Genomic DNA, 26,584 nt, shown 5'->3' on the forward strand with positions numbered 1-26,584 from the left:
ACAAACTCACCTGGTCCGTAAACACTGCATCACTGGTTAAGAGGGCACAGCAGCGCCTGTACTTCCTGCGGAGGATGAGGAGAGCCCACCTGCCCCCACCCTCCCTCATCACATTCTACAGGGGCACCATAGAGAGTATCCTGACCAGCTGTATCTCTGTGTGGTGTGGAGGCTGCAGCGCTACCGACTGGGGTAGCGTGAGGAGGGTAACGAGGACAGCAGAGAAAATAATCGGGACTACACTTCCCTCCATTCAGGACATTGGCCAGAAGCGCTGCCTATCCCATGCTAAGAACATTATCGGGGACCCCTCTCACCCCCATCATGGACTGTTCACTCTGCTAGCCTCTGGGAAGAGGTACTGCAGTGTGCGGTGCAGGACCACCAGGTTCCGCAGTAGTCTAGTCCCCCTGGCCATTAGACTGTTAAATGGTCAATCTAACATATAGTTAACCTAAATCTAAACGGCAGCTAATCTGACTTTTTGCACTACTGGCAGTTCTTTATAGATTGCCACTCCTTGCACATTTGCTCTCTGCACTATTGTACTTACAGCGTTATTGTTACAGTGTTACTGTTACTGTTTACCTGACTTGTTAACCTGACTGCCCTATTTTGCACATCTGGTTAGCTACTCCTCTTGCACTATCGGCATTATGGTAAAATACTATACGTAGCCATAATACAATACAACTTTTACTTATATCTGTACATTCGAGGAAACTGTGCGGGTCAGATGTATCGACATTTCGTTCTGTATACACGTGTACTAGAATGACAATAAAGTAGATCTGAATCTGAATCTGAATATTTGGAACGATGCATTTGAGTGATTGGTAACATCGTACAGACACTGTTTCCGTACGTGTCTGAGACACGTATTTGCTTCTTTGCAAGCTTTCGGAATGTTAAGGGGGTAATAAATTTGAATGAACTATCTGACTGTTTTGTCGACGTTCCCATTGTAGCGCCTTATAATCCGGTACGCCTTATGTATGGAAAATACAGGACCAAAAACTATTTTTTGGGGGGTGCGCTCTATAACCCCGTGCGCCTTATAGTGCGGAAAATACGGTAATAAAACTCCCTCACCATTGTCATCGTTTTCAGGAGCTACACCCGGAATGCGGCCAAAGCAACCGCATTCGCACAATGAATCACATTTGTGATCTGGCCAAAAGCAAACGATTTGAAGAGGTGAGTGTCCCCCGGCGGTGCTGGATCCCTGTTATGAATTTGTGTAAAGCTCTCAATATTTGTGCGTCGGGCAGCATGCAGTGGAGGCGGTGTGGAAGTCGGTGGAGGACATGCTGACGCAGGACCAAGCTCCCGAGGCCAGACACGCTGTCCTGCAACTTCTCAAGGCCATCATACAGGGACAGGTTGGTACAAAGACGATGAAAGTGTGAGAAAACGCAGATTTCCCCAAGTCATATTTTATTTCGAAAGGGGGAGCAACTAGGGCCCCTGCGAGCGTACTTTTTCAAGGTGATCCGAGACTACCAACCGTGCAACGAAGACCTTTCCGATAGGTTGGAAGTCTTCAAGGCCTTGACGGAGAATGGGAAGGACATCACGTACCTCGAGGAGGACATAGGTGACCAAGATTCATTTTAAAGTGGAGGATTTTCTTGATCGTGATTGTCAATTTCATCCTTTTAGCACGCTTTGTCCTGCTCTGGATGGACATCGGTCTCACCTCGGATTTTCTTCACGTCCTTGTCAATCTCGTGAAATTCAACAGTTGTTACTTGGACCAAAATGTCTCCATCATGGTCCAGTAAGTCCCCATGCCGCCGACTTGCTGAGTCTTTGGAACCATTTAAAAAAATATATATATTTTTTGCAGGAAAATCTGTTTCCTGTGCAACAGAACGACCTTGTCTACGGATATTGAGGTTGGGGACTTTGTCTTGAGTTTTCCACAATGCAGGGTTTATCAAAGTGTTTTTTCCCCCAGGTGGCTCTTCAAGTTTTAGACGCAGTGGTGTGCTACAACTGCCTACCCTCAGACTCTCTTTGTGTCTTCATCGTCACACTGTGCCATACGGTCAATGTCAAAGAATTCTGTGAATCCTGCTGGACAGTAAGTTATAAAAAAATAATTTCATAAACATTAGGAATGCACCGAATTTTCAGCAAAGAAAAATAATTATAACCGAAAGAAGGCTTCTGAAAAACTGTTGTTTTAATGATATCACGTGTAAGGTGAGCCTTGGGCCAAGTTTTTACCAACAAGACTGTATCCCACATACATGTTTTTTGTTAGCTGCTAGCATGACTTTGGCTAATGAACTTGCTTGTGATACTTGCTCAAGTGTTTTACTTCTTCCTTTATCAATTTGTTACAATGACAGGTTTTTACTAGAATTTAATAAATTAAACGCTTGTATATTATATGATAGCATCTAGTTTTCTTCCTGTCAGTCATTATTTTATATCTATGTTTTTTTAAGCCAGTGGATGCAAAACACATTATTTTGTTTTATTTTTCAGTTTATTGTGTGATGTTACTTTGGTCTTTGGGCCAAGGATTACACATTTTTGTTGTCTGGTTTCGGGCTCACATTATCATTTAAGTACATCGCTAATGATAATCAATTTGCAGTCTCTGTTTTTCTCTTGTGTTTTCTCTAGCTCTTTCTCTTAACTCTTTTTTGCTTGCTATCAATCTCTTTCTCTATATAATCGCTTTCCCTATGTTCTCTCTATTAAGGTTTCTTTCTTTTTCTTCATTTTTTTTAGTCCAACCAATGTCTGAAATAACGTCTGCCCAGACGCCCGGGGCGTGCATCTTTTACGTCGGGTGTACAACTTACGCAATGTCTCCGCCCGGGTGGCCGACAACTTTTTCAAGGAAAAAAAAAAAATACGTTTTTTTTTCCTTCAAAATCAAACGTCTTCTTTATTCCGATTTCGAAATCTTTGTTCGGTTTGGAAATTTCGGTTCGTTTGGTAATTTGCATACTCGGCAGCCAATCAGAAGCTTGCATCGAATAACTTCGTGCTTCCGGACTTTCCCGAGCGTTATAAGGTCGTGCATTTGCATATCATTTTCCAAAGTAGACGCACAGAGAACACAAGAAAAATGGATAAGTGGTTAGGAATCAAGCCGAATCCTCAGCCCCAGAAGAAAGAGTCAAAAGAAGCTAACAAAATGTGTGACGTTACAAAACGTAAAGGTACATTAAAAGCATTGTGGAAAGAGGAGTTCACGTGGCTTGTAGCAGACGATGCAACGTAAACATTGCATGAATGAAGATGAATCAATACAGCTACATACTGATGGCAGATGGCAAATATCGATGTCATATACATGCAATGAATGTTATAAGTAGATTTATAATAAACTTAATTTTAAAGTTCTGTTATATATTCTGATTATCGATCCTTAATACTTCGCAACAATGTTTTTTTTTTGTTTTTTTGCGCTGAGTTTTCTTATTGTGTTTCTAGTTGTGAAAAATGGGGCAGGCAACTTCAGAGTTGTCTGCCCTGGTGTCCGCTAACTTTTTCCCATGAGTTTCAGACACTGGTCCAATGCTTCTTTTGCTTTTGCAGTTGATGAGGAAAGTGCTGGGCACTCACCTCGGCCACAGCGCTATCTACAGAATGTGCCGCATCATGGAGGAAAGGTATCTTTCTTATAATCAATATACCTTTTACAACTATGAATATCAAGGCCTTCTTTGCAATATCGGAACGTTTCCATCTTACCAAAGATAAAAAAGTCATCTTTTGAAATAGTTCCACTGTTCAGTTCTATCCCTTTTCTTTAGAGTATACATGGAAGATGCACCGTTGTTGAGGGGTGCCGTTTTCTTTGTCGGGATGGCACTGTGGGGAGCACAAAGGCTACCTGCACTCAAAAACACTCCCACGCTGGTTCTGCCTTCTTTTTATAAGGTAACATTTGAAGCCCTGACAATTTTTCTTCAGTTTTAAGTTGTGGTAGTACTCACAAGGCAATGCAACCTTTAATTAGCTTAACATTATTTTTGTGCTAAGTCTTTATTCAATGATGCTGGTCTAATATTTGTCTCTCCATCATTTTGACAGAATTACTGAAATTTGTGAAGTAACGTTGCAAGTGCCGTCTATGCAAAATAACTCAAATACACATATCCTTCTTGTCCACTTAGGCCATGTCATGCGCCAACGAGGTGGTCTCCTACGAAATTGTCCTCTCCATCACCCGTTTGATCAAGAAGTACGGCAAGGAGCTTCAAGTGGTGACGTGGGACATTCTCCTGGGCATCATGGAGCGGCTGCTGCAACAAATTCAAGTAGGCGCATGTGTGCACAGGGTCTTATAAACTTGAAAAAGTCTCAAATTTGATCATCGCAAATTAAAGTCTTGAAAAGGTCTTAGATTTAACTCTCAATTGTCTTAATAGCGTGCATCTTTAACGTCGGGCGAACAACTTACACAACGTCTCCGTCCGGGTGGCCGACAACTTTTTCAAGAAGAACAAAATAAATAAAATATTTCGTTTTTATTTTTTTATAGACACTGCTAATAACTATAACAATTAAACTACCAAAAGTATAGAACGTTGTGTCGTAAAATTATTTTTCTTTTTCCCCAACTTTATCGATCTCTGTCCGATAAATTCAATGTGTCGGTTGGGAAATCCAGATTTCAGCGTCTGCGAAAATGCAGCATGACATTGGAGCTTTACGTACAGTCGGTCTCAAATCCGCTGTCGTCGTCAGAGTAACTTTGGGATGGAAGAGTGTAGGTTTAACCCGATGTTTTCAAGTATAATTTCTATTCTATAGCATATGAATAACCTATATTTTATGTTGACAATATCTGTGTATTATTTGCCCTCATGTAGGTTTTCGATCAGGGGATGGTGTCATAATAGTCCGTAGTTTGCAATGGTCTGTGCAGCACTTTAAAACTCTTTGTGATTAAGGGCGTCACGAATAAACATGACTTGACTTGAATTGACTGTGTTTTGGCTGTACCAGAGAATGAGTGGGTGGGGTCGCCCAGCTGCGGCGTTCCTGGGGTCCCGTACTTGGTCCTGTCTTTTTGGCGCCTGGGTCCGTCCATACTCGCGTGGTCTTGCTCACGGCCGCCTCGGCCCCACCTTTAATCCAGGCCTGGTCACGGGGAAGTCTTCGCTCGGTGCTACTATACCTTCCCCGCTACATCTGCGTAATGGCAGGGACTTTAAAGCCCCGGGTAGCGTCGGGCGCCGAGTTCCGTCACGACTGTATGCTTCTATGCCAGAATAGGTTTAAGATTGGTCTTAAATATTATTGGATGTGGTCTTGAAAATGTCTTAAAATGTCTAAGATTTGAACAACCTGGTGCAAAGCCGGACTTGTTCGGTGCTGTTTATCATGATGATATTTTCCTTTATAGGCAATAGGAAGTCCTGAATTGAAAGCTATCATCTATGAACTACTGACCACAGTCGAAGAGCTATACGAGCAGAACTGCTTCCACGGTTCCACCGAGAAGTTCTTCACTTTAGTGGAGAAGTGTGCAGATAAAAGACCTGTTAGTCTTCTCACATTCTGTTGGCTGATTTTTCAAAAATTCCAAGATATGTATTATCGCTCTTCCTTTTTTTTCCCAAAGGACTCATCGGTGGTGACCCTCATCTCGTACCGGGCCCAGTCCATCCAGCCCGCTAAGGACGGATGGATTCAGAACCTTTACCGACTGATGGAGAAATTTTTCAGGTGGGGCTCATTTCATTCGGGGTGATAATACACGCTCTAAATGTTTCGTTTGTCCCGGTGACAGGAACGAGAGCCGCAGCGTCATCAGGATCAAAGTGCTTCACATCCTGTCTTTTGTTTTAAGCACCAACCGCCAACTTTACGAGGTATTCTTCACATTTATTTTAATCAGTAACAAAAAAGCAAACAAAATATAAAAACACATAATATTCCTTAACAGAAATCAGACTGTTTTTTTTGTAGCTTCACACTATCTTGACATGTGAATTACAAGTAAACGACATCACAAATTCAAAACGTGTTTTTTGATACTTTTCTATTTTTTATATCGAAGGTCATACTTAGATTTTTTTAAAAATAATTTTTTGTATGACTAGGTAGTTTATACATCCATCCATCCATTATCTGCAGCGCTTATCCTCAGTAGGGTCACGGGGGTGCTGGAGCCCATCTCAGCTATCTCCGGGCAGTGGGCAGGGGACACCCTGAACTGGTTGCCAGCCAGTTGCAGGGCAGTTTATTCATTATCAGTGTTATTTTGTTACATACCGAAAGCCCCAGTGTTTCGTGTATAGCAACCCCTAGTGGTTTAAAATGAAAACTTAATTCGAATGAAAAACGGAATAGATATGGCGCATCTTTTGCCACTGTTTCCTCATTTAGCCACTCGTATTAGCAACTTGGCTCTCTGCTTGCTGATATTGTTATTTTTAGCTGCTATTGTTAGCTTCTGCTTTGCTCTTGCTTCGTCCATCACCGTCTTCCTCAGTTTAGCCCTGCATGTCATTGCCACTGCGTCCTGTCGTTCAGACAGCCTTGACTTTTGTCCTACCGTTTCTTTCTCTAGCCACTCATGTTAGCCACTTTGCTGTAGGCTATGGCTCGCAGATATTGTTATTGTTTGCTACTTCGTGTAAATGAAGCTTCCACTTCAATATTCAACTTTTCATTTTTTGGAGCTTATCCTGCTAGCCGCCAAATTCAATCATTTCAACCAGCTCTGACCAGCTCCAGCTATTTGATCTTTCAGCCGCGCTGTGTGTATTACGCTTATCCGGTCTTTTGTTGTCGCTAGCAGGTATTAACAGCAGCTTTATTGTCCTGTCGCTGGCTGAAATTCAGATAAGCTGGAAATAAGTTTGGGAATTTTTCAGCTTAATTCTAAGCTACAACGACCCCTACTGGTGATTTACTATGATCCCCTGTAAGTAAACACCCAATGTAAATATCTTCTGCTTTTACATGCCCACACTTTGTGTAAATATTTTGTGCTCCTATATATCCAAATTATTTTCATCCTTTTTTTAATATTTTATCTTCTACAGTATATGTGTAACTGGAGTGCCACGTCCAATTTTGTTGTCACAATATGTTTAACTCATTTTGTAACAATGATAAGGTATATTCTATTCTATTTATTTCACATAATTTTTAGGCTCTCATTTTGAATACATAACCATTGGATGGTTCCCTGCAGCACGGCGGCGCAGTGGTTAGCGCGGCTCAGTTCTGAGGTCATGAGATCGAACCTCCTGTATGGAGTTTGCATGTTCTCCCCGTGCTTGCGTGGGTTTCCTCCGGGCACTTCGGTTTCCTCCCACGTTCCCCAAAAAAATGCATTTCAGGTCAATTGGCTGGTCTAAATTGTCCCTAGGTGTGAATGAGTGAGCAAATTGTCTGTCCCTGTGTGCCCTGCGACTGGCTGGCAACCAGTTCAGGGTGTCCCCTGCCCACTGCCCGAAGATGGCTGAGATGGGCTCCAGCACCCCCGCGACCCTACTGAGGATAAGCTGTGCAGATAATGGATTGTTCCCTGTAATGTTACTTTCTTACCCTTCTGTTTTTTTTTTTTTCAATATAATGAAATGTTTTGTCGAACTTTTCTCCATCAGGACGAGTTGATCGAAATGGTGGTCATCCCCCAGCTCAGCGGAATCGCCGAAGACCGAGACCTGGCCGTCCGCAAACAAGCCACGCAACTGCTGGTGGACCTGGCCGAGGGCTGCAATACTCACCATTTCACCAGCCTGTTGGACATCATCGAGCGGGTATCGGCACTGAAAACTGCAAAACGGCTCCATCCGCCACCCGTCTCGAGACTTTACGGCTTCTCTCCAGGTTGCAAGCCGATCTCTAGCAGTTTCGGTTCCTGCCGACGCTTTGGAGCGCGAGCACGTTTTGGAGTCTTCAATGGAGGACGTTAAAACCGCTATATTGGGACTGCTTGAGATTCTTCAGGTCAGTGAAAATAATTGGATTTAGATCTGGGCCCACCAATCTGGTGCCCTTAAGAACAGCTGAGTAGCCTGCAGGCTGGTTTGTTGCTTAACAGTCATAAGTCATTGAGATTTTTTTGGAAATATGATTTTTAACTGGCATGATGCTTTTGTGGTTGACTATTGTCTATTTGAATCTTTTGAACCTTGTGATAACATACTAACAACATAGTTGTAGCACATTGTTATTTTAGAAATGCATATCAAACTGGTAGTCCATCTCAACAAGTTGATGATAGGAATGAGTGGAGAGGTGTTGTAAAAGGATAGTTGGATGTTTGGACGCGTTCTAAGGGATGCGCAAGGCACCTGTATGATGCGGCAGGGGTAAACCAGCGAAAGCTGTCAGGCCCTGCTGTTGAACAGAAGAGTGTGTTGTGTCAGCCTGATCCGAGTGACATGGCCGCTTTTTTGTGTACCGTTTCATCTAGAGGGACGAAAGCATGACCAACTTTGGAACTGTTTGAATCTAGGCTTAAAACACACTTCTATTCTCTAGCATATGAATAATCTATATTTTATGTTGATGAAAGCTGAGTATTTGTTATTGCAGCATCCATTGCAGCCTGGTCTTCCTGGAAGGGGGATGACCTCATGTACAGTCCCTTCTCAAGGTTTTTTCATTTTTCTCATGTTGAGGTTTTTGAGTTTTTCCTTGCCCTCGTGTAGGTTTTAGATCAGGGGATGGTGTCATAATAGTCTGTGGTTTACAATAATCTGTGGTCTGTGCAGCCCTTTGAGACTCTTTGTGATTAAGGGCGTCACAAATATACTTCACCTGACCTGACATAGAGACAAGCCGTACCCTACAGCCGGGTGACTAACATGAGTGGCTCGAGAAGGAAACAAATTGGAAGACGCCTGAATTCCTCATGCATGGCTTGGCTGTGACCCCAAAAAATAAACAAAGGCTTCCGATACGTTATTTCAATGAAGCTTTTTCTACTTTCCTGATCTCATTTATTTTCCCTTTTCAGAGCAAACTTTACAGCCTGCCCGCCAGCCACGCGACCCGAGTTTACGAAATGCTGATCACTCACCTGCAGCTGCACTACAAGAACAAGTACACTTCTACAATTGCTTCGAACATCAGACTGCAGGTAAAGTCCACCGCATCTGCAAGTGAGAGAATCAGTTTTCGAGTCAGCTCACCTGTTTGTCTTTAGGTGTACGATTTCTTCTTGATGATGCGAGCCGACTCGCTCCATCGCCTCTGCGTTCCCAACAAAGATGGCCTCATGCGATTTAGCCCCTATTGCTTCTGCGATTTAGGGTGAGTAACTGGTAGGGGACGCAGACATGGACGCACTCATTTGAAGTTGACGTCCTGGAATGTTTCAGGGAGCCGGAAAAAAGAGTGAACGAGAAAAAGACGCAGGGTCCCACGTCGCCTCCTGCAGGCGGACCTCCTCCTCTCTCCGCTCCGCCTCCAGTCTCCACACCGCTACGATTTGCTTATCTGCCCTACTCGGCTGCTTTCGGTGTTATTTTGCAGTGCCTCAAGATGGTATACTTGATTGTCAACACCCATGCTTTCAATAACTTTGTTTCAAAGCGCTATAAAGCTGGGGTCGTTTACATGGTAGCATTAGCGGCTAACTAGGAGAAACTACTAAAAAGGCCAGTGAAAAATTACATTTGGCAGGCGTCAGGACCCTGAGTCATAAAACTTGGCTGTGGAATTACTGTAAAACTGGAGGAGAAAGCAGGAGCAGCTCACAATAACAATAGCGGCTAGTGGTGAACCATAGCCTGCAGCCAAGTAGATAACACGTGTGGCTAGAGAAGGAAACAACAGGGGAAAAAATGAAAGTTTGCATGACCAATTGTGGAAGGTGAGTGACACGAAAGGACAAAGCAAAACAGCTAAAAGTAACAATAGCAGTTGGCGGCAACCATACCTCGCAGCCAATTGGGTAACATATGTGGCCAGAGAGAGAAACAATTTTTAAAAAAAACAGCAAATGCCAGAATCATGAAACTCGGCGACATATTCTTGCATGCCCAGTTGTGAAAGGCACGCTGACACAGAAGGATAAAGACGGAGCAGCTGATAATAGTGACTAGCGCAAAGCCTGGAGCCAAGTTACTAAAATGTGTGGCTAGAAAAGGAAAATATGTGAAAAAGTGAAATATGCAAGAATTACAAAACTCTACAACATTGTCTTAACAATATATGTGAAATTAGGAACATTTTCTGACATTTATTTTTCTTGTGTTGGTAGAAAATATTCCTTAATATGAATAACTGCTAAAACAAAATCTTACTACGTTATACAAATTTTATTTATTTCAAGGATAAAATTTGCTCATTTTAAAATCATTTAAAAATGTTTTTCTAGTACTAATGAATATGGAAAAAAATCTAGCAAGTATTCCAGGATTTTTGTGTATTTTTTAGAATTTTGGTAGGTTTTAGTTGTAGGGATTTTTCCAGCTTTAACTTTGAAAATAGTTGGGATTGAAACGAATTATTCTTTACTGCAATCAGTAAACTAATTTGCCTCTAGGTGTTGCTTTTGCTCCACCTTGTGCTCTCTGAAGGATTCTAGAAATTCCTACAATGATAGAAAAAAAATTACATTAATTAAATTACGTAATTACTTTGAGTTCTGATATGAATTACTAATCCCAAGAAAATGGAATCAATGAACCAGGCCATTTGAAATGCAACACAATTTATTAACACAGAGATTCAATGATTTAAAAAAAAGGGGGGGGGCACCGGAAATCATGGGAGTTTTTTTACCGCTGAAAATCTGGAAGTTACTAACACAAAAAGAAAGTTCCCGCTATAATGCTAGTCGATTTGGGAAGATTCCCTTGTACAGAAAAAAACGCTCATTCCCAAGAACCAGCAAACATGAAGTTAGATCTGAAGCCGTCACCTTACTTGTTGTTGTGGAGAGATTTGTTCTCGTGCTCCGAATGGTCGCAAACTATGGCCCACGTGCTGAACTCGAGGCCGGAGTGCACGCCTGCATGGGTGCGCCACGTGGCCATCGTGTGAGATGATCAAGCAAGCCAGGCAGGCAGGAAAAAAGAGAGCGAGCTATCGATCAGCTACTCTTTTTAAATGGACCAGTGACGCCCAGATCATGCCTCTTTGGGCGTGGTCTCAGATATCTGGTACTACCAGTATCGGATGACGGCGTTTGAAAATGTTAAACTTATGAAGTGGGAAATTTGCGTAATGCTCTGTACTTGAGAATGTCCCTCCAATCAACATAATTACGTACGGTGAGAACATTATTTTATCAATACATAGCTTTGCATGTTTTAATTACATTCAAAATTTCATGTTATCAGATTTCATTATGGTACCTGATAAATTGGTACGTCTGGGAAATGTCCAAACGGGGACACCGTCGCTCCAACCATTCCAAAGTTCTGAGTTATTTGAAACAAAGAATGTGGAAGTCATTTTTGTGCTTTGCCTATTTGCTTTACGCAATTTCAAAACTAGAATAAAACCTTCCAAGTAAGAAACATTATACCTAGAAAAGGGGTCATCAATGTGATGCCCCCTAAGAGCCCCTAAGGTAGCCTGAGGACCGGTTCCGAAAATATCTCGCCAGTGATGGATCATTTAATCTAGGAAATTTGAACTAAACGTTTTTTAGCTATACTTGTTACTACCTGGTGGTAATAACCTGATTTGTTATTTTAGAAATGCATATCAAACTTACAAAAAAGTAGCTCATAGTTCCAAAAATGTGCTCACCCCCTGCTCAAGAGATCTGCCCCAAAAATAGTGAAAATCCTTGTTTCATTCTCCCAGGAGACGGATTGGAAAGTGGTGAAATTGGTTCTGGAGAAGTTGCCGTGGACACTCCAGTACAAAGTTCTGCTGCTCACCTCGCCTTGCAGTTTGGATCAGCTTTGTTCCACGCTCTGCTGCATGGTAGAGAATTTTCCATCTTCAAGACCTCTTGAACGTGATACCATTTAGGATTTTTCCTTCCGAGCGTAGGTGACGGACCGGCTGATCTCGGAACGATTGAAGAAAACGCCAGAAGGATTTTCGAGGACTGATGTTCAGCTGGCCGTGGTGCCGGTACTTACTGCGATCACGTCCTACCATGCTTACCTGGAGCAATCAAGACAGGTACATCCTATAATGTTTTTTTATCCTTCTTAGCTTTTCTTTAAAGTTAAATGTCGAAGTGTCTTTGGTCAAGAAGAAGCATATGAATAACCTATATTTTATGTTGACAATATCTGTGTATTATTTGCCCTCTTGTAGGTTTTAGATCAGGGGATGGTGTCGTAATAGTCTGTGGATTGCAAAAATCTGTGGTCTGTGCAGCCCTTTGAGAATCTTTGTGAATAAGGGCATCACAAATAATTATGACTTGACTTGACACTCTTCTTTCCATATTCTAGTACTTGAGAATCAAAGCTGTGAAAAAAATGTCCTTCCTCGTCCTTAGAGAGAACTGGTCCAGTGTCTGGAGACGGGCCTGATTTGCCGCTGTGCCAAGCAGTGCGTGGTGGCGCTCACCATGTGCACGGTGGAGATGCCCGATATTATGATAAAGCTTCTTCCCGCTCTCATCGTCAAACTCACCCACATTTCTGCCACCGTTGCAATGGCGACTCCCATGCTGGAGTTCCTTTCCAGTGAGTCTCACCGAAAATCCAGGTTTTTTTCGCCCTCTCAAAGCCGATATGTGATTTCTTTTGTTTCCACAGCACTGGTGCGTCTACCTCACCTTTACGCCAACTTTGTTGCAGAGCAGTATGTCAGTGTGTTTGCCATCTCCTTACCTTACACCAACCCCTCCAAGTAAGCGCCAACAACGTTACAAACGGGGCAAATATAACCCTGATGCGTTGTTTTTTTTCTCAATATCCTTCAGGTTCAACCAGTACATCGTATCTCTGGCCCACCACGTGATTGCCATGTGGTTTATCCGCTGCAGACTTCCCTTCCGGAAAGATTTTGTTCAGTACATCACAAAGGTCTGTGTTCACATCTGTGGAATAACTCTCACCTGAGTCCCATTGGCGATATTGTCGCGGTTGTGTGAAAAAAACATATCCCAGAAATTAGTTCAATTTCTTCATCTAAATTGTCTCTCAATGGTTTACAAAAGAGATTTTGGAAGTGACAGTGTGTGATAAGTCACTATGAGAGGCTGTTGAAGCTCAGATGTATTTATTTTTTAAAATAACTTTTATTTATGTATTTATTTATTTTTTAGTTTTACCAAATAATTGTTTTTTTGTGTTTTTCAGAATCTTGTTTTCTATCTATTTAAATATATTTTTCTTGGAATATTCTTTTTTTTTTAGGTAAAAAAAAGTACTATTGTTATTGTTAATATTTGTTTCAGATTTTAATAAATATATATATTTTTTAAATAGTTTATTTTTTTATTTTTTATTATTTTTTTTATTATTATATTTCTTTCCCATTCATTTGTATCCTAAATTCTATGATATTATTTTTCATTCATCCAGAATATTTTTTTTCAAATATATATATATATATATTTTTTTTTAGAAAAAGTATATATTTTAGAATTTTTTTTGTTGTATTTTCAAAATTTTAGGTTCAGGAATATTTTATTCTGTTTTTCAAAATAGTTTTTGTAATTTATTATTTTTTTTTTTCAATACTTTTTTTCTTTGTTTTTTTTGTTTTTTGTTTTTTGGGGCTTTCAGAAAAAGAAGTGGTCATTTTTTTGTTATTTTTGCTAAATTTGTCGATAAAAACGTAGCGTTGCAATCATCCCAAAAATGTAAAACAAAAAACTTTTTATATCCTGGAAAAAAAAAATTAAGAGATTCATCTTTTATCTTTTCATGACAGCGACTACTCTTTTTATTGCAACATTATCTCCAATCACATCCCATCTTCTTTTGTCATCGCGGGGAGAACATGCAAACTCCACACAGGAGGTTTGAGCTCATGACCTCAGAACTGTGCCGCACACGCGCTAACCACTGCGCTGCCGTGCTGCCACTTATTTTTTATTTTTGTTTCAAATTGAAAATCTTTATTTTTACTAGACATCTCTAGAAATGGTCCGAAATTAGTCTTTTGGACTCAAAACTTTTGGGGCTGTTTGGACACTTGATAGGCGTCCAAACAGCCCCATCTGATCTTATACGTCTTTTGGGAGACGTCTGAAAGACATTTTTAGAACGTTCGAAATGAGACCAGATTATGTTTATAGCACTTTTTAAACAGTCATGAGTGTCGTAAACTATGATCCAGGTTTGAATTTGTCTTCACCCAGGGTTTGCGTTCCAACGCCCTGCTGCCATTCGACGACAGCCACGAGCAGAGTTCTTTCCGTGCCAGAAGCACGAGCCTCAACGAAAGACCCAAAAGGTAAAGGATATGTACGAAATAGGACACAACTCGGCAGCAAAAAAAAGAAGCTCGGGGTCGCCACGGTAACACCGTTTAGCGAGGAGTGTGCTCTGATTGCCATGGTGATCATTGGGATAGTTTCCAGTGATTTGTTTTCTCATTTGTGCAACGTGGATGGACAAGCATTCACATCATATTCTGTATATTTGATACTTTTTTTTTTCCACCTATTTTACAAATAGGTGTTTAGGTACATGTTTTTATTGATATTTTGGAACGCATTGGAACTGATGAATATGAGTACGATGATTTTGTATTGGAAAATATGTTTAGGTACTCAAACAATTTAGCGTGTTCAAACACAAATTCAGAATGCATTCTGATCGAGTGCCGAGTTATCACGGTATAAGAATTAGTCATGTTTTTCTTTGTTTCCTCCAAAGTTTTTCTACAAAGATTAAATTGTGATGCCAAAAGCGCACTACACCCTAAATGCAGATGGTGGCAACAAACCACAACATTCATCCTCCCGTCTTTTTGTCCTAATTGTTACAGATTTTGTTTTCTCGTGCTAAAGCTTCATCTTGGTTGCTCTTCCTCCCTTATTCAATTTTGTTGTGGCTTCTCGATTCGTTCCCCCCCTTTGCTGTCGTTTTGTTCTTCCTTTGAACCGATCTCTATCTTCTTTATGCTTTTTTTTGTGATTTGATTGTCAATGTTTGACCGCTGTTAATTTTCACCTTGTTTTTGTTTTTCCTTTCAAATTTTCATTTGGCGCACCCCTCCTTACCCGGCATCCTGCAATCGGTGCTGGCTGTGTCGTGGTTTTGGGGGCGTGGTCGTGTCATCCTGGATCCGCCCCCTTCCGCACATGTGTCCTTTGTGGTTTGTGCTGATGTTGCTATGGCTCTCATCGGGGCTTCCGACACTTCTATTCTTGACGTGTCCCGCCTACTCTTGACGTGCCCCGCCTAACCTTCACTCGACCCACCTGACCTCGACCTGCCTACCCCGAACGTCGACCCAACCTACCCTTGACCTTGACCGATGTTGATGTACCTAACCTTTACTACCCATAACTTCTCTTGACGTGCCCCGCCTACCCTTGATGTGCCCCCCGTACCTTCGACGTGGACCCACCCTACCCATGACGTTAAACTTGCCCTACCCCTGATGTTGCCCTGCCTACCTTCGACGTTCCCCGCCTACCCTTGACCTTGACCTGCCTACCCCTGATGTTGACCCACCCTACCCTCGACGTTGACCCACCTAACCTTTACTACCCATAACTTCTTTTGACCTACCCTTGATGTGCCCCGCCTACCCTCGACGTGGACCCACCCTACCCATGACGTTAAACCCGCCCTACCCTGGAAACGCCCCGCCTTCCCCTGATGTTGCCCCGCCTACCTTCGACGTGCCCCGCCTACCTTCGACGTGCCCCGCCTACCCTCGACCTTGACCCGCCTACCCTTGCCCTTCCTGCCCCCAACGTTGACCTGACTTACCCTCGACGTGCCCCGCCTATCCTTGTCGTGCCCCGCCTACCCTTGACCCGCCTACCTTTGACCTTGACCTGCCTACCCCCAACGTTGACTCAACCTACCCTCGACGTGCCCCGCCTACCCTCGACCTTGACCCGCCTACCCTCAACGTTGACCCACCCTACCCTCGACTTTGACCCACCCTACCCTGGACATGCCCTCGACGTGCCCCGCCTACCCTCGATGTGCCCCGACTAAACTCGACGTTTCCTGACGACCCTCGACAATGTACCGACTACCCTCGACGTGCCCCGCCTACCCTTTCCTATTCGTAAATCTCCCCCCCCCACCGCCCAGTCTGCGGGCGGCAAAAGTGGCCAAGGCGGCATCAGCGGTAGCCAATAGCGCCAACTCTCCAGCTAAAGAGCTGCGGGACCTGTCAGCCATGGACGCTTTCCGATCCCGCAGCATCAGTGTCTCGGATCACGCGGTCCGCAGGTCAGAAAATCTAAAAAATCAAATAAAACGCCCGGCTAAGCGTTTACTCGTCTCCTCGGTGGGACGGGCGATTGGGGTGTTTGGTCGTCGTCATGCCAACGGGCACTTTTCGCCCTCCACGCCTTGAGCATGCAAGGATTTGTTTGTGGTGTGCTGCGATTGTCCACGTTTTTGCTGTTACGGATTTTCTTTTGCATGCTGAAAGCATCTTCATCTGTGCCTATGTTGTTTTTTTCAGTGAAAATATTGCTTATAGGGATGCACTGAAAGGAAAATTTGGGTCAAAATCGCAAACTGCAAAGCTAAGTTGAAAACCGAAAATCAAACACTGGAAAAAAAATCACGCTCAATGAAAAGTAACAAACTTCTCAGTGATTTGATAAAAATATATAAGGATAGCATGCAAACAATGGCATTAGAAGTAAGATCGGGGCCTAAGAGATCCAGCCCAACACATCCCCAGCCCGACAAATTAATTTGGTTTGAGAAACCGAGTCTAAAGCAAACCTGAATCTTCATAATTTATTTGTTAGGGCCTGGCATTTATCTTGCTGACCTTTTTTTAGAAGATTATCTAACAGTCTCATCTTAGTGTATTCATCTGAGCATGCCAACTGTACAAGAGGGGGGGTGGAATCCATAGCGTGGATCCTCCACAAAGAAAAACAAATAAATAACAGTGACAGGTGGATAATTAAAAAAAAGTCAGCCAGAGAGAAGCTTGGCCCTGTTCACCCCCGAACGTAATGATTGACATTTTACACCCAACCCTAAGATCTTACCTCTGAATAACATAAATAAGAGGGAGTTGTAGGTAACTGTCCAAAATCATACAGATAAAAAAACAATGTCATTCCACTAGAACCTACAAATTATTTATAGTTTTCCATATGTGAAGAGAGATGGCATGCAAACAATACCAGAAGGGGGAAGAATATGTAACTGAATGCTCCGGAAATCTCACAGATGAAACAAAAAATGTCTACTTGAACTATAATTTACCAAACATTCATAGGTTTCTGTATTTAAGATCAGGCGATGGTGTAATTGTAATCCTGTGCAGTCCTTTGAGACATTTTTGTGATTAAGGGCTATACTAATAAGTGTGACTTGACTTGACTATTTTTACATAGCATGCAATGACAGAAGGGGGAGGAATAAGTAAACGAACCGTACAAAATCATCCATATGAAAAAACTGTTTTCTTGAATTAGAAGAACTTAAATCTTTATAGGTTTACATATTTGAATGAGAACAGCATTCAAACAATGACAGAAATAGAAGGAATAAGTAATTCAACTGTCCAAAATCACCCTAATGAAAAAATAGTGACTGCTTGAACTTAAAAGCAACCATACATTTGTAGTTTTACATTATTTAGTGAGGATAGCATAAAAACAATGCGAGAAGGGGGAGGAAAAACTAATATCACATTTAAAGAGGTCTGGTCTTTCAGGTCTTTCAGAAGCTTGTTTTATTTTTGATTTCTTCCGATACAAAAATGCACTTCCGGTCATTTTCTCCAGAATTCGGTGCTGAAAAATTTGGTGCATCCCTAGTGCAGATGTTTGTTTTTTTCCATTTAAAATGTCTCTTATTTTGATAGTGATTGGGTTTCGATTGGCTCATTAACAAATCAAAGCATGCATTTCAAAAAGCCAAGTGATCTTTAACTTTTTACCGATGGGTTGATCACTTGAAGCTGGCAGCACTGAATCCGCCTTTTGGCATCACTCACCTCACAATGTTTGCTGCTCGGACCATGGCAATCTCCTCCAGTGGGATTTTGGACTAGCGGGGCTAATCGTGAAGCTTTTGGCCTTCCTATTCTTCACGTCTTTTTTGCTGAGCTTTGGGTTGCTGACCAGCTTTTGTGTGTCTCGCATTGCAGTTGTCGGATACACGCTTTGGAGTGTCATTCCACTCCCGCTCAACAGGTGGCAGTAGTGTCTTCGTAGTCCAGCTTTTTAAATTTCTTATAATTGTAAATATTTAGCATTCCACCCGCAATCATCACTCTCAGATGAGAAACACTTAAAAAAAATTATATCCCCCCCAAAAAAATTTTAGACAAGAAAGCAATCATTAATAGATTTTATATTTACATATTTAATAAATGATCACTCTCTAAATACCACTATAAGTGATTATTTAAGTATTATACTTTTAATAATAATACGATATAAATACACAACAAGACAAGCAAAACAGGCATTTTGGTTCCATACAAAGAATACGTTTAATAAGGGCCATTATGTAAACAAAAAATTTGATTTGGAAAATGTATAATTACATTTTCTGTAAAATAAGCCAATTTTATGGGGATTTTTAAACAATTTCAGCCCCTCTTTCCAGTAAGTAATATTTGGTGTAAATATTTTTGAATACCAACTAGTTTTGACAGAACTAAACATGAAAGCGAGACGACTCAAAAAAACATTCAAACACATCTACAGAACAACTACCAAAGTGCCATGACAACGAGACTATGAAATATAATGCTGGAACACTGACTGGTTCTAACTGAACAAAACATGAAAGGAGAGACACAGAAGATACAGTATACTGACCTAGATATGACAACTGTAACTAGTTCGAACAGAACAAAACATAAAATAGGACAACATAATGGATATATTAACTCATTGATATACAGAGAAAGCCAAAATGATATTGAATGAATGATAAATGAAAACTTTTATTTCAAACATTAAAATAAAAACAGCACAAAAACAATGAGTCAACAACAAAATATTACTATGAAACACTGTTCGAACACTAACCAGCTCGAACTAAACAAAATATGAAAAGTAGGACAATGCCGGATATGTTGGAACACTAACGTGAAAGGCCGGCAACACGGGACACGTGGACCGAACCATGACGAGATTGCCAAAATGATGAGACCATGAAACATACCTATTTCTAACTGAACAAAACATGAAAGGATGATAATGTAGGATAAGTACTCACACGAGAATAAAACAATAAGGTGAGTGCCTAGACAACGAGACCAGGACACATAATGTTGTCACTGTAACTGAACAAAACATGGAAGGAAGATGGTCTCCACTTATGTAGTTACAATTAGCAGCTTTTTACCTTTTCCTACATGTTGTGTTCTTGTTGGTGGCTGCCCATGCATGCTCGTGCTTCGTACCTACAGTGCACGTATTCCTCGGACGTTTCCACAAAGTCACCCGTTTCTTCTGTTGATTGTTTTTTTTTTTCTATTTTCGTCTTTTTTTTGTTTGTTTTTGTTGTTTTCGGCCTGTGGCAGGATGCAAACGTCCACCACCACGTGCAGCCTGGGCTCGGCCGACGAAAACGCCGTGACGCAGGCGGACGAGGGGCTAAAGACGGTCCACCTGGAACTCACCGAAACCTGTCTGGATATGATGGCCAGATACGTCTTTTCCAACTTCTCGGCGCTACCTAAAAGGTAAAGGAAGATAATTATGCGTGGGAGGCATGTAGCGATTGCAGAATTCATTAGGAGTTGTTCACTGCTGGAAGTGTGAATTTCCCTATGGGTATGAATAGAGTATCTATCTATCTATCTCTTTATCTCTATCTCTCTCTATGTCTCTCTATGTCTCTCTATCTCTACCTCTCTCTATCTCTACCTCTCTCTATCTCTACCTCTCTCTATCTCTACCTTTCTCTTTCTCGCTCTCTACCTCTCTATCTCTCTCTACCTCTCTATCTCTCTCTCTACCTCTCTATCTCTCTCTCTACTTCTCTCTATCTCTCTCTCTCTCTCTCTCTCTCTCTCTCTATTTCTCTCTATCTCTATCCCTGTATCTCTATCTATCTTTATCTCTCTATCTCTATCTACCTATCTCTCTATCTATCTATCTCTCTATCTCTATATATCTCTCTATATCTATCTATATCTCTCTTATACATCATCAAAATAAGTCCTTGTAAAAAGTCATATCAAATATGACTTTGAGTTCATCTTTCCAGTTTCAAAACCATTTTGACTACTTTACAATGAAAACCAACATACTTTACAGCAGTATTCCTGAATTGGTAGGTCAGGACCACAGGGCGGTGGAGTAGCCGCATGTTAGAAAAAGCTCTCACTGAGGCCAGACTAGTATATATTAAAATCGAGAAATAGAGAGAGAATGAGCAAAAAGGAGAGTGAAAAAAGAGAGAGGAAATGGACTAAAATGAGAAAGAGAGAAAAATAGAAAGAAAAAAGATAAAGAAATAGATAAAAAGGAGACAGAATAAGAGAGGATAAATGGAGAAAAAAAAGTCAAAGACAAAGAGAAAAAAACAGAACGAGAGATTAAAAAAAGAGACAAAAAAGAAAAAAATATGGAGAAAAAAGGACAGAAAAATGTAAGAGTAAAATAAAACAAAAAGATAGAAGAAATAAGAACAAGAGGTGAAAAATAGGTAGAAAGAAGAAAACCGAGCAAGAGAATAAAGAGAGAAAGAAAGAGAGAGAGAGAGAAAGAAAGAGAAAGAAAGAGAAAGAGCCATAAATAAAACTGCAATGTTTAAAATGTAGCAGAAAAAGTGGCGGCCTGTCGTCCGGAATTTACAATATTAATCAATTGTTCGATCAAGTCAAACTCTAGTCTCTCCAACACTAAGTTTTGGAGACATGTTCACAAATGGTTTTGTCTTTTTGGTTTTTCTCTCATTTGACTTTGGTTTCAGATCCCCGATCGCCGAGTTCCTGTTGGCGGGGGGCCGCAGCATGACTTGGCTGGTGGGCAACAAGCTGGTGACCATCACCACGAGCGGAGGACTTCGAACGCAAGCGCTGCTTGGCCTGGACGTGGCTGATCGACTAGGAGGGGGCACCGAAATGACCAGGTGAATGAATGAATGAGCTTTATTGTCATCATATAATTATACGCAGTGTTCAGATAGGTGCTTTTTCCTTGCCCTCATGTAGGTTTTAGATCAGGGGATGGCAATAATCTGTGGTTTGCAATAGTCTTTGATCTGTGCAGCCCTGTGAGACTCTTTGTGATTAAGAGCTATACGTAGAAACATGACTTGACTGAGGTTTTTGAGGTTTTCCTTGCCCTCATGTAGGTTTTAGATCAGGGGATGGTGTCATAATAGTCTGTGGTTTGCAATAGTCTTTGATCTGTGCAGCCCTTTGAACCTCTTTGTGATTACGAACTATACATAGAAACACTACTTGACTGAGGTTTTTGAGGTTATCCTTGCCCTCATGTAGGTTTTAGATCAGGGGATGGTGTCATAATAGTCTGTGGTTTGCAATAGTCTTTGATCTGTGCAGCCCTTTGAGCTCTTTGTGATTAAGAGCTATACATAGAAACATGACTGAGGTTTTTGAGGTTTTCCTTGCGTTCATGTAGGTTTTAGATCAGGGGATGGTGTCATAATAGTCTGTGGTTTGCAAAAATCTGTGGTCTGTGCAGCCCTTTGAGACTCTTTGTGATTAAGGGCTATAAAAATAAACAAGACTTGACTTTATATTGCTTGAATTTTTATGTTGTGGTTCCAAGTTTTGACAAGTGCTTGTGAATGCTTGAAAAAACTGTACAAACCTGATCTACAATCATATAACTGAATTAGGCAGCTTTTCCTTTCGTTGCAAGAATTGATGCAGAAAGCAGAAAGCTAGTTACCAGGGTTGGGTAGGGTTACTTTAACTTGTTTACTTTCAATTACTTTTGGATTACTCCAATACTAAATATGCTAATAAAAGACAAAAGAAACTAAATATGAATAAAATGACTCCATTTTGTGCAGGCTTGGGGAGTAACGGAATACATGGAACGGCAAAAATGATGTTGGCAAGCTGTTTGGATTTATTTTCATTTTGTTTCTGTCGCATTTTATGTTAGTTTTGCCGGATATCTGAGAGATCAAAGCCAGGAGAGAAAGCTTACCACGTGTTGTGAGTCATCATTTTATTCCTATTTAGTTTCTTTTGTCTTTTATTAGCATATTTGGTATTGGAGTAATTCAAAAGTATTTGAAAGTAATCAAGTTAAATTAACCCTACCCAACCCTGCTAGTTACACACGGTACACTAGCATCAATAATCCTTCTCTGTGATGATTAAGATAAAACAGTCACAAATGTGGCGGTTTTCCTCGAGTTGTAGCTCCAGGTCATCCATTTCTTGTTTAACGGATCTGGCGTTGATGAGCTACAGGTTCGGTGCCTTATTAGAGTTATTATGTAGCCACAGATGCAGGCCCAACCTGGTGGTGGTGGTGCTCTGTGTCTGACGTTTTGACGTCTTTATTTTGGATCTCAGGTCGGACCCTTCGCTCCACACTCGACTGACCAAAGAAGCCCCTGCTAAGCTAGAGTCCCAATCCAGCCAGCAACAAAGCAGAGCCACGCGCATTCGGGTCCGCTCCATGTCAGGTAATATTCCACCAGATGAAAATTTTTCTTTTCAATCAGTCAAACAATATTAATCTATAAAGTCCTGTAAACATCCTTTTTATGTGTTGCTTTCCATGTCTTATTTTGGCGAGATGAAAATTTTGCAACTAGACCAAAATGTGATTGAAAAAAAACCAAAAACATTTGCTTAAAATGGCCTCTAATTCATGTGTTTTTTTTTTGTTCTGTTTTATCGATTGTGGGTTTTTTGGTCAACATCGTCTAAAATTTGTTTTTAAAAGGCATTTAAAAAAAAGTCTTATTTAATTTGCCTTAAGCTGTAGGAATTCTGTAACAGTTTAATGTTTTATTTTTTATGTTTTGTCGTAATATTTACATCTCACAAGTCTTAACAAAAAAAAATTTGGGGGGACATCTATATATGAAATTTATTTTCCTTTCGTTCATTTTCCTTGTGTATTTTCTTTTTTATTGCAATGACTTTTTGGATTAAAATGAGCTTGACCACCCCCTAGTGGTGGAAGGCAAATCCACACAAAACTGACACATCTTTATTTAAACCATGTACAGTGGAACCTCGGTTCTCGACCATAATCCGTTCCAGAACCCTGTTCGAAAACCGATTTGTTCGATCACGGAAATCATTTTTCCCATTAAAAATAATGTAAATCGTTTTAATCCGTTCCAATGTTTACCATGAATGTTTAACGTAAACATAAAGCTAACCCAGGCTAATCGTACGTTCGCGTTATCGTAATCATCTGTACGAAAGATTACGCTATCACGGACGTGTCAAAATAAAAAAATCAGGTCGTTTACAAGTCATTTAGCACCCGGGTCTCCACAACAAGTGGTGAGCAGTTCATTGGAAAGGGGGCTCCGTTCCAACACCCTGAAAGTTGGGCTTCGTTCCAACACCCACATAATGCTAACCCAGGCTAATCGTACGTTTGCGTTATCGTAATCTTATGAATAGGATTTTTTACCTCTGTGGTGGTCAGCAGAAGGCGCTCGCACACCTCCTTCATATTTGGCTATTATTTCTTTCTTAAATGCAATAGTTGTACGCACTACTTTTCTTTTTTTACCTGTAGCAACTTTGCCGCTTGCACTGACTTTCTTCGGAGGTATAATAAGGGGCTAAAACACCCGGACGGCGCTCAGCACCGCACCCTAGCGTACGCACTCACGCATTACCTGCGTTCGAACTCCGATTTTTTTGACCGAACAGCGAAGCAAGAATTTCTCGAAATTTTTGGTTGGACTCCGATTTTTCCGAACTGAGAGGCGTTCGAAAACCTAGGTTCCACTGTAGTTTAAAACATGGAAATAATATTGTTCCTATGTTACCATGTTTAATTATAAGGAGATCAGAAATATACAGGCTAAGATTTGAAGTTTTCCTGGGGAAAGAGCGTAATTTTGTTTTGGGTGCCCGCACCACCAGGTGGCCACGCCCTCCGTGCCGGCCCCGCCCAAAGCCTCAGCCCCCTGGTGTCCCCCTCGGAGGGAGAGTTGGCGGCTCAGCTGTCCCCGTCGGGGGCCCCGACTCTGGACGGACTCAGCCCTTCCTCGTCCACCTCGGCCACTACCGCTTCGGGCCCCCCGCTCAAGGAAAATCGTGGTCTGGCCGATTTTGTCCCCATGTTGACGCAAGGCTGGGCCGAGATCTTCGTCCGGAGACCGTCCGGTATGTGAGATCGCCGAGATGAAAAGTTGCATCTGCAAATTTGAGATGTCCTTAAAAAGATTAAAATTTAAAAAAATCCCAATTAAGTATGTGTTAAAAATGCCCAACTGAGTTCAAAGAGCCCTTGTAAAAAAAAAAATCTACAGCATCTATCCCCTCATATCATTGGTGTTCTGGCCACAAAGTGCATTACGCTGGAGGAAAGGAGGCGGGGAAATAAGGGATTTGCGTGATATTACTCGCGTGGTATCAGTTTTCTTATATTCCAAGATGAAAATGGTGAAAAAAAGAAAAGGACTGTTTCCAACACAGTCTAAATGCCAACCCAATCCTCCAAAAATACAAAAAAGAAAGAGTTCATCCCAGCGCTTCTAAGACTTTCATGTACTTGCACATGTAACAGAAGGAGCTGCAATAATGGCTTCAACCAGAAGAGGGTATCAGCAAGTAGAACATTTTTAAGTTAGGACACCACCTTAAAGTAAGGAACCCATCTTTGTTTTTGTACAAGCTGCACCAGATTTTAAGCCACAAGTTTAAAAACAGTGTCGGAAATAACGTCCCGGACCCCCGGGGCGTGCATCTTTTACGTCGGGCGTAAAACTTACAAAACGTCTCCGCCCAGGTGGCCGACAACTTTTTCAAGAAAAAAAAACCCAAAGATTTATTTTCAAATCAAACGTTTGCTTTCTTCCGATTTCGAAATCTTCGTTCGGTTTGAAAATTTCGGAATTTCGGTTTGTTTGTCAATTTGCATACTCTGCAGCCAATCAGAAGCCTGCATCGAATAACTTCATGCTTCCGGATTCTCCCGAGCGTTATAGGGTCGTGCGTTTGCATATCATTTTCCAAAGTAGACGCAAAGAGAACACAAGAAAAATGGAGAAGTGGTTAGGAATCAAGCCAAAACCTCAGCCCCGGAAGAAAGATTCAAAAGAAGCTGATGAAATTGATGACGCTACAAAACGTACACTTACATTAAAAGCATTGTGGAAAGAGGAGTTCACTTGGCTTGTAGCAGACGACGCAACGCAAACATTGCATGAATAAGGATGAGTAAATACAGGTACATACTGATGGCGGATGGAAAACAGCGATGTCATATACATGCAATGAATGTTATAAGTAGATTTATAATAAACTTAATTTTAAAGTGTTGTTCTGTTATATATTCTAATTATCAATCCTGAATACTTTGCGAAAATGGTTTATTTTTTTGCGATTAGTCCTTTTTATGGCTGGGCGGGCAACTTTTCAGAGTTGTCTGCCCTGGTGTCCGGTAACTTTTTGTCATATGTTTCAAAAGCCATAAAAATGAACTCATTCGCATCCATTTCTTAGGTTTTAAAAAAAAAATCGGTGGGGGAATGTCTAGTACAGAAAGATAGCATGCTAGGATAACTAAGAACAGCAAATGGCATCGTGTACTGTATTTTTGACTTTGTATCCTGAAACGCCTTTATAACTAGAGGCAATATTTTCCCGTTCAGTATTTTGTAACCTGAAACATTTGCATATTAGTAAGTAGCGGTACCACTGTGTATGTTAAACTGTCAATTTGATTAATATCGACTGCTGCGCTAGTAGAGATTGACAGCTTTGGACACCGTTGCAAACGAGTGTCTTTCTATAGCCTGTTAGGGGAAAAAACTACATTACAAATGTAGCGTTTACCAAATTGTTCAAATTAGTTATCTGACTCCATTAACCAAACACAAACTTCATTCTCCTAACAATGCATGCTCGTTTCTTAATGGGAAAATGAACAAAGATAGCCGTCATTTTCACACGGGGGCAGATTTATTTTCTTAAAGTATTTAGCTAAGTGAATTCCATCAAATTTAGCCGAATTATTGTCGAATTAGTCTTCGTCGAGCCTCCCTCTCACGATCTCTCTTCTCTTGTCTCTCATTCCGTCTTCCGTCTTTTCACACGTCGGGGCGTCGGCCACCCCCCATGGGCGGGCCAGGAACTCCCCACGTGGCCCCCACCTTGTCTGACCGGTGCGTCACGAAGGCCCCCCCATGGGGCGGGTCAGGTGCCAGCTTCACCACCTCCTCGCCGAAAGGCGCCGCCACGTCTAAAGGAAACTCATATCAGCTCAAAACCATGCCAAGCGTTTATCAAAACAAGGCCTAATTCCCTCGTCAGCGCCCCGCTATCAAAATTCCCCAGCCAAAACACTCCACACTTGGAACAGTGCGACCTGTCCTCGAACTTCAGCCTCCTCTGTGAAAAATCTTCATTGCATTCA

At 41.4% G+C, this 26,584-nt stretch overlaps 1 protein-coding gene across 4 annotated transcripts in view; it reads left to right on the top strand.

Annotated features, from left to right (window-relative positions):
* Window positions 1–26,584, top strand: part of tsc2 (TSC complex subunit 2) — a 45,871-nt gene that overhangs the window by 2,393 nt on the left and 16,894 nt on the right. For 2 of the 4 annotated variants that reach the window (XM_088341366.1, XM_088341367.1), the window contains exons 4-31: window positions 1,111–1,197; window positions 1,272–1,382; window positions 1,450–1,597; window positions 1,663–1,780; window positions 1,850–1,898; window positions 1,961–2,086; window positions 3,562–3,635; window positions 3,780–3,906; window positions 4,143–4,286; window positions 5,378–5,515; window positions 5,597–5,700; window positions 5,765–5,846; window positions 7,593–7,748; window positions 7,819–7,938; window positions 8,954–9,076; window positions 9,143–9,249; window positions 9,318–9,483; window positions 11,758–11,880; window positions 11,950–12,084; window positions 12,410–12,599; window positions 12,672–12,765; window positions 12,839–12,941; window positions 14,225–14,319; window positions 16,143–16,283; window positions 19,564–19,725; window positions 20,961–21,119; window positions 22,546–22,658; window positions 24,088–24,330. In XM_088341366.1, the coding sequence (XP_088197492.1) occupies window positions 1,111–1,197; window positions 1,272–1,382; window positions 1,450–1,597; window positions 1,663–1,780; window positions 1,850–1,898; window positions 1,961–2,086; window positions 3,562–3,635; window positions 3,780–3,906; window positions 4,143–4,286; window positions 5,378–5,515; window positions 5,597–5,700; window positions 5,765–5,846; window positions 7,593–7,748; window positions 7,819–7,938; window positions 8,954–9,076; window positions 9,143–9,249; window positions 9,318–9,483; window positions 11,758–11,880; window positions 11,950–12,084; window positions 12,410–12,599; window positions 12,672–12,765; window positions 12,839–12,941; window positions 14,225–14,319; window positions 16,143–16,283; window positions 19,564–19,725; window positions 20,961–21,119; window positions 22,546–22,658; window positions 24,088–24,330 (3,538 nt within the window). The remainder of the gene's footprint in view (window positions 1–1,110; window positions 1,198–1,271; window positions 1,383–1,449; window positions 1,598–1,662; window positions 1,781–1,849; window positions 1,899–1,960; window positions 2,087–3,561; window positions 3,636–3,779; window positions 3,907–4,142; window positions 4,287–5,377; window positions 5,516–5,596; window positions 5,701–5,764; window positions 5,847–7,592; window positions 7,749–7,818; window positions 7,939–8,953; window positions 9,077–9,142; window positions 9,250–9,317; window positions 9,484–11,757; window positions 11,881–11,949; window positions 12,085–12,409; window positions 12,600–12,671; window positions 12,766–12,838; window positions 12,942–14,224; window positions 14,320–16,142; window positions 16,284–19,563; window positions 19,726–20,960; window positions 21,120–22,545; window positions 22,659–24,087; window positions 24,331–26,584) is intronic. The other 2 variants (XM_088341368.1, XM_088341369.1) reach the window with 1 other exon arrangement.

The sequence above is a fragment of the Urocampus carinirostris genome, chromosome 8 (assembly GCF_059441175.1).
Source record: "Urocampus carinirostris isolate Australia breed hairy pipefish chromosome 8, RoL_Ucar_1.0, whole genome shotgun sequence".
In the NCBI taxonomy this organism is placed as follows: domain Eukaryota; kingdom Metazoa; phylum Chordata; class Actinopteri; order Syngnathiformes; family Syngnathidae; genus Urocampus; species Urocampus carinirostris.